This window comes from Salvia splendens, chromosome 2, assembly GCF_004379255.2.
Source record: "Salvia splendens isolate huo1 chromosome 2, SspV2, whole genome shotgun sequence".
Classification (NCBI taxonomy): domain Eukaryota; kingdom Viridiplantae; phylum Streptophyta; class Magnoliopsida; order Lamiales; family Lamiaceae; genus Salvia; species Salvia splendens.
Window position 1 is genome coordinate 11,017,829 of NC_056033.1, and position 12,014 is coordinate 11,029,842.

At 37.2% G+C, this 12,014-nt stretch overlaps 1 protein-coding gene across 1 annotated transcript; it reads right to left on the minus strand.

Annotated features, from left to right (window-relative positions):
- Nucleotides 1-1,833: 1,833 nt before the first annotated feature.
- On the minus strand, nucleotides 1,834-3,038 carry LOC121761020 (BURP domain protein USPL1-like). The gene is made up of 2 exons (XM_042156603.1): nucleotides 2,837-3,038; nucleotides 1,834-2,760 (listed from the first exon to the last, which is right to left on the minus strand). The coding sequence occupies exons 1-2, from the start codon at nucleotides 2,885-2,887 to the stop codon at nucleotides 1,984-1,986; spliced, it is 828 nt and encodes a 275-aa protein (XP_042012537.1). The 5' UTR covers nucleotides 2,888-3,038; the 3' UTR covers nucleotides 1,834-1,983.
- Nucleotides 3,039-12,014: the final 8,976 nt, after the last annotated feature.

Below are 12,014 nucleotides of genomic sequence, written 5' to 3' on the forward strand. Positions count from 1 at the left end.
AATTTCCCACATACACGTAAATTTATATAGCAAATTATATTAATTTATTAATTAAGTACTAAATTGCCCCTCTATATTTTATAATAAAATATATAATTGCCCCATCTAATATGATAAAATGCAGTCAGAAACCAAGATAATAGAAAAGATGGATTCTTTTCCTTAGATAATAAAACATGCAGAAAAAACCAAGGTTTTATAGCGGTCAATCGAACAAAAATTAGAGCTTCTCTAAACAAAATTTTGAATGTTTATATTTTTGCCCCTTCGACAATAATTTTCTGGCTCCGTCCTTGAAACTAGCCTACGTGGGTAGAAGAGGCGCTCACAGCCGCTCACGAGAGTCGCGCAGGAGAACATCTCTCATGTATAGATAGATAGATTTGATTATCTATTTAATTTATTTTAAATATTGTAAGATATGTAAGTAGATTATTAAGTACATTTAAAGTATTTTAATGGTCACGTAGAATAAAAATGATAAAGTACTATAAGTTTAACATTCATTTAAAACAAATAAAAATTTTGTTAACCAATTTTATACCCAAGTTCTCTTCTTATAGTCGTGTATTCAATTAATAAAATTGAATTATAGTGTGGAGTTCATTTTTTAGGTATTGAATATTTTAAATTATCTAAATAGATTTGAATTAAAATTAAATGAAAAACTCAGGTTCTTTGATTCATTTTGATTCATACACTAACTGTGGCCCGATTCCGATTTCTGGATTTATAAAAGTCCACAATGGTTAATTGATTTTTCGATCCATTTATAGCCATAACATGCCTATCTAAAAGTAATCAGTATGAAAAAAATTATTCAAAACTATTTTAGTAGAGAAATATTAATTATTAATGTTAATTTATTCATGTCCAAATCGGCTACCTTTAATTTTAATACAATTATTTTTCTTCTTGTATATATTTTTAGAAATTTTGCATATAATATGAAATTACGACACATAGTGATATTAACACAACAATTAATTTAGTAGTTTTTTTTACTCCAATGATTCTTATTCTTCAGAATTGAAATGTTTATTTTAACAACATCATGATTTAAAGTTTTGGTTCAATAAAATTGAGGACAAAGATCTTAAATTGTGACATACACTTTAAGTTTGATAATTAAATGGGTATTTACTTTCATATAGGCTAGTACCAAAATAACGGCCCATTAAGATAAACAGAACGAAAGGATTGGGCCCACTGTCCATCTGCACCTCGCCGTCCGATTCACCGACCTCCTCGGAGACTCCCACCCTGCCGAGCCATCTCCCAAATCCTCAATTTACCTCTTTCTTTCTTAACAGTTGGAAGTATTGAAACCATCTTCCGTCTCTACAACAAGTCCACTCCCATGCCATTCCTGGTTCTGGAAAACAGGGTAAGAGATGTGAATTTCAGCTGGTTCCCTCACCATTATGCTTGTGATAACTTTATTGATTGAATGTGATTCCTCTGTAACAGACTATAACAAGACAAGAAGGGATTGGAGAAGAAATTCGAGATTGTTTTTGCTGGAGTTACTTATTAGGAACCCTGTTAGCAGGGGAATGGAAACTAGCTCCAATATTTAAGAGTTGATTCACTCTCCAGCTATTCTCAGATAACATATTGCATCTTCTCTTATTTGTCTTTTGAAATACAAATGAAGAATGATGTGATTTATTTGATGTAGTTTGGTTTTAGTTTCCAATGAATGGGTCTTTTAAACAAGAAATGGGCGTGGTGGTATTGGTGTATTTCATCAAAACTTCAATAAAATCTTCGTGATTAAGAATTCCAAATTCACGATTCTTCACAAAACTATCTAGTAAAAAATACGTAATGTTTAGGTACAAGTTTCTGTTGATTAATTTCTACAGAGGTATTTAAAACACACTCGTACAAACCATACATTCCTTGAATGGTCCTAGACCAGACTGAGGTTATTGCACGCACCATACATACTTATGTAACACCTGATGTGATGTTCCTGTCCTAGGTAACTGGAAGCCAAACAAGGTTGTCCGAGGGGAAGAAATGGCACACGGGGGAAGCACCAGGGACGCTTCCAAGAGCACGGAAGGCGTTGTGACTAGGATCCCATTGTGAGGTATCCATGTGGCACATAGCAGCTGCCTCCACTCTCCCTCCGTCCTCCCCTTCCACCACAACCTTGTACACCTTGTTATCGCTTTCTTGGCCGTGACAGTAGAAAACTGCATACGGATAAGGCAGCGTGTGGCACCCTACAATCTTGGGTGCTGATATCTCCACCGGAGGTTCAGATATAGTGTAGTTCTGAAGAGGTGATATCGAGTTAGAGAGGTAAGTGGTGGTGAGGACTCTGAATTTGGAGCTCAGGCCGAAGATCTTGTGAAGGGAGTCGAACATGGACTCAAGAGACGTGGCGCAGAACTTGGCCTCGCCTTTGATAGGAGGGAGCTCGCAGTGGTGGAGCGTGTCTGTCATGGCGTTGGCCTGTTTGGATCCCTCGGGGAAGGAGAGGAGGCGGAGGATGTGAGGGAGTTGAGAGGAGGAGAAAGGGATGGAGTCGGATTCGTGTTTGGAGAGGAGATGGGGAGAGGTGGAAGGGTCTCTTGTGGGGAAGTAGATCTCCATTTTGTTGCCAGTTTTGAGGTCCTTGTAATGGAAGAACACCTTCAGTTCGGGTTCATGCCTTTTCATTCCGGAATCATCGGTTCTTGATCGAAGATGGTTGTTCCAGTGGCTGCCATGGTGCAGATGCAGCTGCCCTTGTGTTGTTTGGAGACACTGAAAATATGACATCTATTAGTAATTCTGTTTGTGTCACAAACATTGCTATTATTGGATTGTTGATATGTTTTACCTGAAGAACAAATAGTGAATACACAAGCAAGATTGAAGGAGGAGGACTCATGTTGATCTTCTTTTCTTCAAACTCTCTCTGTTTTTATATGATAGCCATGATTTTTATTCTGCAACTTGTAAGAGTGCACATATATGCCTATGTAAATTTTTTTGGTCAAAAACAGTTTAATATCCCCCACCACCTTCCAACCCCTCTCGTAATAATTAAAATCGACAAATGCGTATTTAATTCTTACTCCATTTGGTCTCAATAAAATGTCCCGTATTTGGTTTGACTTTATAAAAGAAAGGAGTGAGTGAAATGACTGGAAAAAACTTAGAAAAATTAAATATTAATTTTCTAATGACTGAGAGTAAAATGCGATAGTAAAATATGAGGTTCATTTATTAAAAATAGTAAAATGAAATGTACTCAACATTTATTACATATTATCAAAATAAAATAATATGAGATATTTAATGGAAATCGGTAAATGGGTGAGTATTCAAACTCAAAAAAATAAAAAATTATTTAGAGGAAATGTTTCTTAATTTTTTGATATACTACCTCCGTTTATAACAATTAGTCTTGTTTTTCTATTTTGGACCATCCACCGAAATTAATTTCTTTTTATTGGTGGCAATTTCTTCTTCTTTAAAGAGATTGAGTCCATTTTCCATTTACATATACTACTTTAGTTACATTTTTTTTCACTATTTTTCTTACTTTATTAATTTTTTACATTAAAATATAATTATATATTATCAAAACTATATTTTTTGAACGATTGTTATATTAAAATACAAGTTGACTTGAATATATTATGATATGTATGGTGCTTTTTGTCCCTTTCCATGGTAGGAGAAACCAATAGTTCTTCGTAAAACAGAAGAGGCGTTTTCTTCTTTATTATCCTCCTTTAATTAAATTTGAAGATTCAGCCTCTGATGACGAGTGCCAGATACATTTTGTGGGTAACATTTTTCTATTGCACATGTCATGTAAGTTTTTTAATCACATACTCCCTCTTCTGTTCCACAATAGTGGAAGCGTTTCTTTTCGACAAACGATTTAAGAAAAATTTATGTTAAGTGAATTAAGTAAATAAAGAATAATGTAGGAAATGAAAAAAGTAGAGATAATAAAGTAAGAGAGAACAAAGTAGGTGAGAAGAACTGTGTTGACTTTTACTAAAAATGAAAATGACTTCATTACTATGGAACACACCAAAATAGTAAAATAATTTCACTACTTTGGTACGAAGGGAGTACTACTATACTTTTGTTAAATGGTATAATTAATTTCTTATCGAGATGCATGTTTTTTTTAAATCTGAATTGCTAAGTTGGCAAGGTTTTTTCCAAGGCATGCAAATAAAAGTTATACTTCGTCTAAAATTATTGAACGTCACTACTACTCCATTTATAATTCGTAAGATATGTAACAAGTTACTTGGAGACAGTGGCGGACGCAAGAAATTTAATTGGTAGGGGCTGTACTTAGTGATTTTATCCTAATAAAATACTCTCTCCGTCCGCAAATAGGAGTCTCGTTTTTCAATTTTAGTCAGTACGCGAACAGGAGCCGTGGTTCACTTTTACCATAAATGGTAATAGAGCCCCACCTTTCACTAACTCATTTAACTCATATTTCATTTAAAACTAATATATACAAGTGAGACCTATATTCCACTAACTTTTTTCCACCCACTTTTCTTAACACTTCTTAAATCCGTGACGCCAAGAAATGAGACTCCTAATGGCGGACCAAGGTTGTAGTATCTTTTCGCTACATATATAATAATACTGCTCCATGTCATATGAAAAATTGAAAACACAACGATAATAAATATACATAAACATTTTATATAAAACTAGTCCAATACTTTTAAATTATTGAATTTACATAGATTACGTGGAAAGAAAATTAAAATTATATTTTGTATGATGATTTTTGTCGTGAAACCCTATAATTAGATTTTCTATTGGTTGATATTCATTTAAAATTTTGTTTACAACCTCTAAAGCAGCAATTTATTTAACAAAATGTTTTGAAATGATACTATGAGAGCATATAAGTGAACAGCTGTCAACATTTTAACACATTACACATTTTACAAGGTACTTTACTAATAGGAGTAATATAATATTATTAATATTTATTTTAAAACGTTTTCTTCTTCATTAACCACACGGTAGTCATTGTTGCTGCATTTTTCAACTCTGTAATTTTCGATACTTTACATTACTTTAGTTCAGCCCCTCCTTATCTTTCAACATTGATCATTTAGGCGTCTAAAACAATATTTTAGTGAGGGCTTATGATGATTTTCAGAATTTTCAAAAAATTTAAAAGTAAAAATATCAAGTAAATGGAACTCTTGGGAGGGGCTTAAGCCCTTCCCCACCTCTTACTGGGTTCGCCACTGCTTGGAGATATTTTTTGTAATTGGACAAAATAAGATCATATATGCAGCTTAAATAATGAATATATATCAATATACATTAATAATCAATCTGATCATGTATAAACGTTTAATTCTCAAAGGATACTTGAGGACAATTCATTCTTACTTGAGAACGTATATATTGTATACAAATTTAGAGATGTTTAAATAAAATCTTTTCTAACCTAATGAGTGTGTTCGAGTATCACGTGACTGGTCCATCCTTGACAAAAATCTTTTCTTATAGTGATTAAATCTTAATCAATATTAAATCTGTTTGAGAGTATATGAATCAAATTGTTCATAATTGCTGCATGCGTTGGATATTGGTTTGGGGGAGTTGACTAAGTATAAATCAATATTATTATTCAAAAAGGTGAAGTAGATAAGTACAATGTACGTGTTAGAAATGCTATTTGTACTCTTCTCTAACCACCCAATATTTTATCCCCATACCACCATTGTCAACTCAACTTTCTCCATCCCCACATCAATTCACATGCACCATCATTGCCTCTGTATGCAATAGTGAGCTTATTCTGAACTGTAGATTTCAATTAGGATAGTCCAGATTTTACTAATAAAGTTAGTTGGAGTTTGTTGAAATTCAAGATTATGATGTACTAATAAACTTAGATATTTAATGGCAAAGAGACAACAAGTTTTGATGAGTTTGTCCTAAAGTATTTGATGGATCAATTTATTTCAAACTATATATGTATAGTCTATGAGGGGATGTAAAATAAGTTCTAAATTTTATAAGAAAAAAAAAGTTTTACCTGAAATATTTAATAGGACTATTTCAGTTTATATTCAGGATGAATATCAACCACAACGTGTGGATTCAAACCTAATCTAAAATCTAGTGGTGTGATCTCATGATTGCATCCTGCTACATAGGTTTTCACTCCACCTTCATTATCCGCAAATTTTTCAAAGTTGCCTTTATTATGTGTTGCAAGTGTTGACTATGGGAGAAGGTTCTAGGAGAAAGAATAGTAGTAGTAACGGTTGAAAGATACAGAGAATTATGAGATTGATTGTAAATTGATTTGTTACTAAAGATAGAATAAGATCTCACTGATATAGGTTTATAATATAGATGCATATTCTATGCCTATAAAACAACGTAACATATTGTATGATTAATCATCAAGTAAATAAACAAAAATATCCTCCCAATCTTTCTTTCATGGCGTCAGAGCAGAAAGATCCGGCTTAGAAAAACTTCATCATAGCCGAGTTCATACCAATCCGGTCAAGAGGCCAAAATCAAATCAGAAAAACCAATCCCTACCAGAAAAACAATCCCTGCACACAAAACATGTCGGATTCAGATTCAGAAGGAGATACCAAACCCAAAATTAAACCTTCAAAGTTGAAGACAAATAAGAATGTGACTGTTGCATTCAAATTGAATGGACAGAACTATTCTTTATGGGCGCGACTGATGAAGGTCGCGATAGGAAGCCGAGGAGGATACTCTCACATCAAAGACCAGCCACCGGAACCAGAAAGTCACGGATATACCGATTGGGAGGAAACTGATCTCGTGGTGTTTTCGTGGATCGTCGACAACATCGAAAACGACATAATCACAGACTTCGCCCATCACCAAACCTCGAAAGCTATATGGGATAATCTCGCCGTAACGTTTGAGGGCAAGAGGGATCCTTATCTCATATACGATATGGAGGATAATGCTATTGCACTCAGGCAAGGGAACTTGGATCTTGAAACCTACTACTGGCGAATCCACGGACTGTGGATTAATGTGGATCGGTGTCGAAAACAGCCGGTCGACTGCTGTGACAAGGGAGTCAAGCAATTCAGGGAGTTCTCAAACACGACAAGGTTGTTCAAATTCCTCACAGAGCTAAATCCAGAATACGATACAATCCGATGGGACATCCTCAAGGACGAGCCCTATCCCTCAGTCGAAGAGGCTTACAGAAGGGTCCAGAGGGAGGCGACTCGATTAAAAATCATGCCACCGGCATCCCCTAAAACCACCGAAGACTCCGGCGTTGGTAGCGCCGATGCATCATCGGGAGAAATTGGCTATGGATTCAGGGCACAGAGAGACCGACCGACCAACAGAGGACCGCCGCGACCGCCACCTATCGGAACCAGTCACCAAACCGGAGGAAAAATAGACATGAGCAAGCTTTGGTGTTCACACTGCGGGAAGAACAAGCACACGAGAGATACCTGCTTCCTCCGTGTTGAATTCCCGGAGTGGTGGGATGAAAAGCAGAAAGCATGGGCTCAGACGAAGCTTGCCGTCGTCGGAATCAGTGAGACGGGGCAGAGGCAGAGTAATGCCCAAATTCAACACAGAGACGGAGCAATATGAGGGTTGAACCAGATCTCCCATCGAGAAAACACCGGAGAGAGTGGTGGGGCGGCGGTAGCGGCGGGGTTCGGGTCGAAATTTTGTGGAGCGAACTGGAGCGACCGAATCGCAAAAATGGAGTAGCGGCGCCTACATAGGAGGTAACGGGTTTGATCCTAGATCAAACCCTAAACATTTTAGTTATTTTCATTCTGGTCCAAACTTGTCCTAATTCCAATTTTATACCCCAGCCTCCTAAATTTGAATCCCCATATATGCATAATTATGAAACCCCCCCCATGAATATACAAAAATCCAAAATAACCCCAACTATCGACCATATTTCAACACATAACCGATTTGCACCTCTGAATAATATTTCTGCTGCTTTTTCTGTGCAAAATACCGATAATGTTGATAGGAACGGTTAGATTTTTTATTGTGGTGCCACAGATACTATGACTCCAGAAAGATCTGATTTTAGTGATTTTGGGGAAGTGACTAAAATCTACATTAGAACCGCAAATGGGGAATTAATTATGGTCGTTGGGGCTGGAATCATAGAAATTTCTCCTACTCTTCAACTATCAAATTGTTTGTTTGTTACTAGCTTTATCTCAGAGACTAATGTCAGTGAGTCATGTGACACGAGAATTGAATTGTACACTCCTAATGCATCCAAATTTTTGTATCTTACAGGATATTCGGACGAGGAGGATCGTTGGGCGTGCCACTGAGAACTAAGGACTCTACTGCGTGGATGGGGTAGCTCAACATGGCAGTGCGATGCTGGCTCACGGGTCCATGAAAGTAGAGGCTTGGCTGTGGCACAGAAGACTAGGACATCCTTCTCCTAGATATTTTAAACTTTTGTTTCCTAATTTTTCTTTGCCTAGAGATTTTTCCTGTGAGACATGTGTTATGGCCAAGAGCCACAGACAATCTTTTAAACCTTTAGATACTCGTATGAAATTCATATTTGATTTAGTGCATGCCAATGTGTGGGGTCCTGTACCTGTTATTGGGGGTAATGAGTTTAGATATTTTGTGACATTCATTGATGATTGCACAAGAATGACCTGGATCTATTTTTTGAAACATAAATCAGAAGTCATTGACAAATTCATCCTGTTTTTTCAAATGATACAAACTCAGTTCCACACCACCATAAAAATCCTTTGCTCAGATAATGGGAGGGAATTTGTTAATAACACCATGTCAGAATTCTTTAGGGAAAAAGGTCTTCTTCACCAAACATCCTATGCTTATACGCCTGAACAAAATGGGGTTGCTGAGAGAAAAAACCGAACCATTATATGGAAGTTACCCGTGCCCTCATGATTGAGTCCAACGTCCCAAATTTCCTTTGGCCTGAAGCAGTTGCAATCTCTGTATACCTGATAAATAGACCGCCTACCAAAATCCTGAAAACAAACACCCCTCTTGACATCCTTTCCCAACAAGCCAAAATACCAGAAACCCTTAGCATGTCACCGAAAGTCTTTGGGTGTACTATTTACGTCCATATCCCAAAACATGAGAGAACCAAGTTTTCCCCATGTGCAACCAAATGTGTTTTTGTGGGGTATGGGGTCAGCCAGAAGGGTTATAGGTGTTTAGATCCGAGTACTGGGAAAGTCATCACCACTATAAACTGCAATTTTCTAGAGACCGAGTTCTTTTACACTCACCACCTTCGCAGTCAGGGGGAGAAAATACCTGAGAGTGACCCTATAAATAATCATGGGGACTGTCTAAGTTGGTTTGTGCCACCTCCAAGCCCTTCGATTTAGGATCCACCAGAGATAGTCGTCACTGTCGCCGAGCAGGCCTCCCCAGAGTCATCTCAACCGCGCTCTCCTGACCCTCCTCAACCAATATCTGAGGTATGTCCGGAACCATTCTCTGAAGAAAATACTACAGTTGATACTAACAATGCAAAGATTGAGGAGAATGCTATAGATGGTGATACGAGGAGATATGTCCTTCCTCACCGGAGTACTCGGGGTATTCCTCCAAAAAGATACTCCCCTGAGAAGACTGGGGCAAAAAGCAGATATGGAGTGGCAAATTTTGTCCAAGGAAATCTGACGAAAATGGCCCGAGCGTTTGAGGCTGCGTTATATGAAGATGAGGAGATTCCGTAGACTGCCAAAGAAGCAATGAAACATAAGCATTGGAGAGAAGCTATGTTTATAGAAATGAAAGCCTTGATGAGAAACAACACTTGGGTGAAGGGAAAGCTGCCAGAAGGAGTCAAGGCCGTGGGATGTAGATGGGTGTTTACTATCAAACGAAGACCAGATGGTTCAATTGATCGATATAAGGCTCGACTAGTGGCAAAGGGATATACCCAAACATATGGAGTCGATTATGCCGAGACTTTCTCCCAGTGGCAAAGATAAATACTGTACGAGTACTATTCTCAATTGCAGCAAACAAAGACTGGCCTCTCCACCAGTTTGATGTCACAAATGCATTCCTACATGGTGAACTGCCAAAACCCGTGTTTATGGTTCCTCCTCCTGGGTTCACTGAAGAGTTTCAGCCTGGTGAAGTATGCGAGCTGAAAAGAACATTGTATGGGCTGAAGCAATCCCCGAGAGCATGGTTCGGACGATTTACTGAAGTGATGAAGAAATATGGATACAAGCATAGTAATTCTGATCATACATTGTTTCTCAAGAAGAAGGATGGAAAAATTACGTGTCTCATTATTTATGTTGACGACATGATTATCACAGGGGACAATGAAGACGAGATAGGTGAATTAAGGAAGAACTTGTTCACATAGTTCGAGATGAAGGACTTAGGCCTTCTCAAGTATTTCTTGGGCATTGAAATTCTAAGGTCAAACCGAGGAATCTTCATCAATCAGAAGAAGTATGTGCTCGATTTGCTTGCGGAAGTTGGGATGATAGACTGCAAGCCTGCCGACACTTCAATGGTACAGAATCATGGATTGCAGATACGTGAAGGAGCAAAGCTTACTGACAGGGGGAGATATCAGAGATTGGTAGGAAAGCTCATCTATCTTTCACACACTCGTCCAGATATAGCATACGCGGTAGGTGTTGTCAGCCAGTTCATGCACTCATCGCAGGAAGATCATTGGGAAGCAGTTATAAGAATTGTTCGGTACTTGAAAGGGACGGCAGACCATGGAGTACTATTTGAAAAACACGGTCACTTAGAGGTACATGGGTTCACTGATGCAGACTGGACTGGGAACCTGAATAATAGAAAATCAACTGCAGGGTACTTCACTTTTGTAGGAGGAAACCTTGTCACTTGGAGAAGCAAGAAACAGAAGGTGGTCGCACTATCAAGTGCGGAAGCAGAGTTTCGAGGTATAAGGAGTGGTCTCACTGAGATATTGTGGCTGAAGAGACTTATGACAGAACTTGATCTTCACTCATCACAACCTTGCAGGTTATTTTGTGATAACAAGGCTGCAATTAGTATTTCGGAAAATCCAGTTCAACATGATAGAACCAAACATGTGGAGGTGGATTGACATTTTATAAAGAAGAACATTGAAGCCAAAGTTGTCGAGTTGCCATTTGTCAAGTCAGAAGATCAGTTGGCTGACATATTGACCAAAGCTGTGAACTCGAAGTCGTTCAGAGAAGTATTGGACAAGTTAAGTATTGGAAATCTCATCACTTAACTTGGGGGGAGTGTTGGAAGATACCGAGAATAATGTAATTGATTGTAAATTGATTTGTTACCAAAAATAGAATAGGATCCCTGAATCTAGGTTTATCATATAGATGCATATTCTATGCCTATAAAACAATGTAACATATTATATAATTAATCATCAAGTAAGTAAACAAAAACCTCCTCCCAATCTTTCTTTTAGTAACTATATAAATAAATTATGCAGCTTTGAGCTTTCGTTTTTCTATTTTACTTAAATCTTATCTTCTGACTGTGTATGTTGCCAAGTGCATAATTATTAGTAGTATTATATACTCCTAATACACTCTCTTGATATTTTGACTAACATTATTGATTCTACGCGCTTCCAAAAGTTGACTTCTTTTTCAAATCATTTTCCAACTCATTAAACAAAACACCAAAACCCTTGATCATTTATTTTTTATATTAGTTAGTTGCAGTTTTAAATGGATAGATTTGCTACACCAATTTATAATTTCATAAAATTTGGGTGGCGCAGGCCAGGGCCAATACTTTACATCTAGATACGTTGCATATTATATTAAAAACGGCAACCGGTCTATAAAATAAAGACACAAGACATCCCTCAAAAAAAAGAACAACAAAAGCTAGTGCTAACTGTAAACTGGCCAGTTCAGTTGACTATGTGTTATTTCTATACTCTGATTCACATAAAGACAATAGTTTCTTTAATTCTATGTGCTAATAATAGTCACGAAAGACTTTTGAAA

Excerpts from the sequence above, each read along its gene's own strand:
- LOC121761020 (XM_042156603.1), bottom strand. The coding sequence starts at position 2,887 with ATGAGTCCTCCTCCTTCAATCTTGCTTGTGTATTCACTATTTGTTCTT. Across the intron at positions 2,761-2,836 it reads ATTCACTATTTGTTCTTCAG|TGTCTCCAAACAACACAAGG; the intron begins GTAAAACATATC and ends TCATATTTTCAG.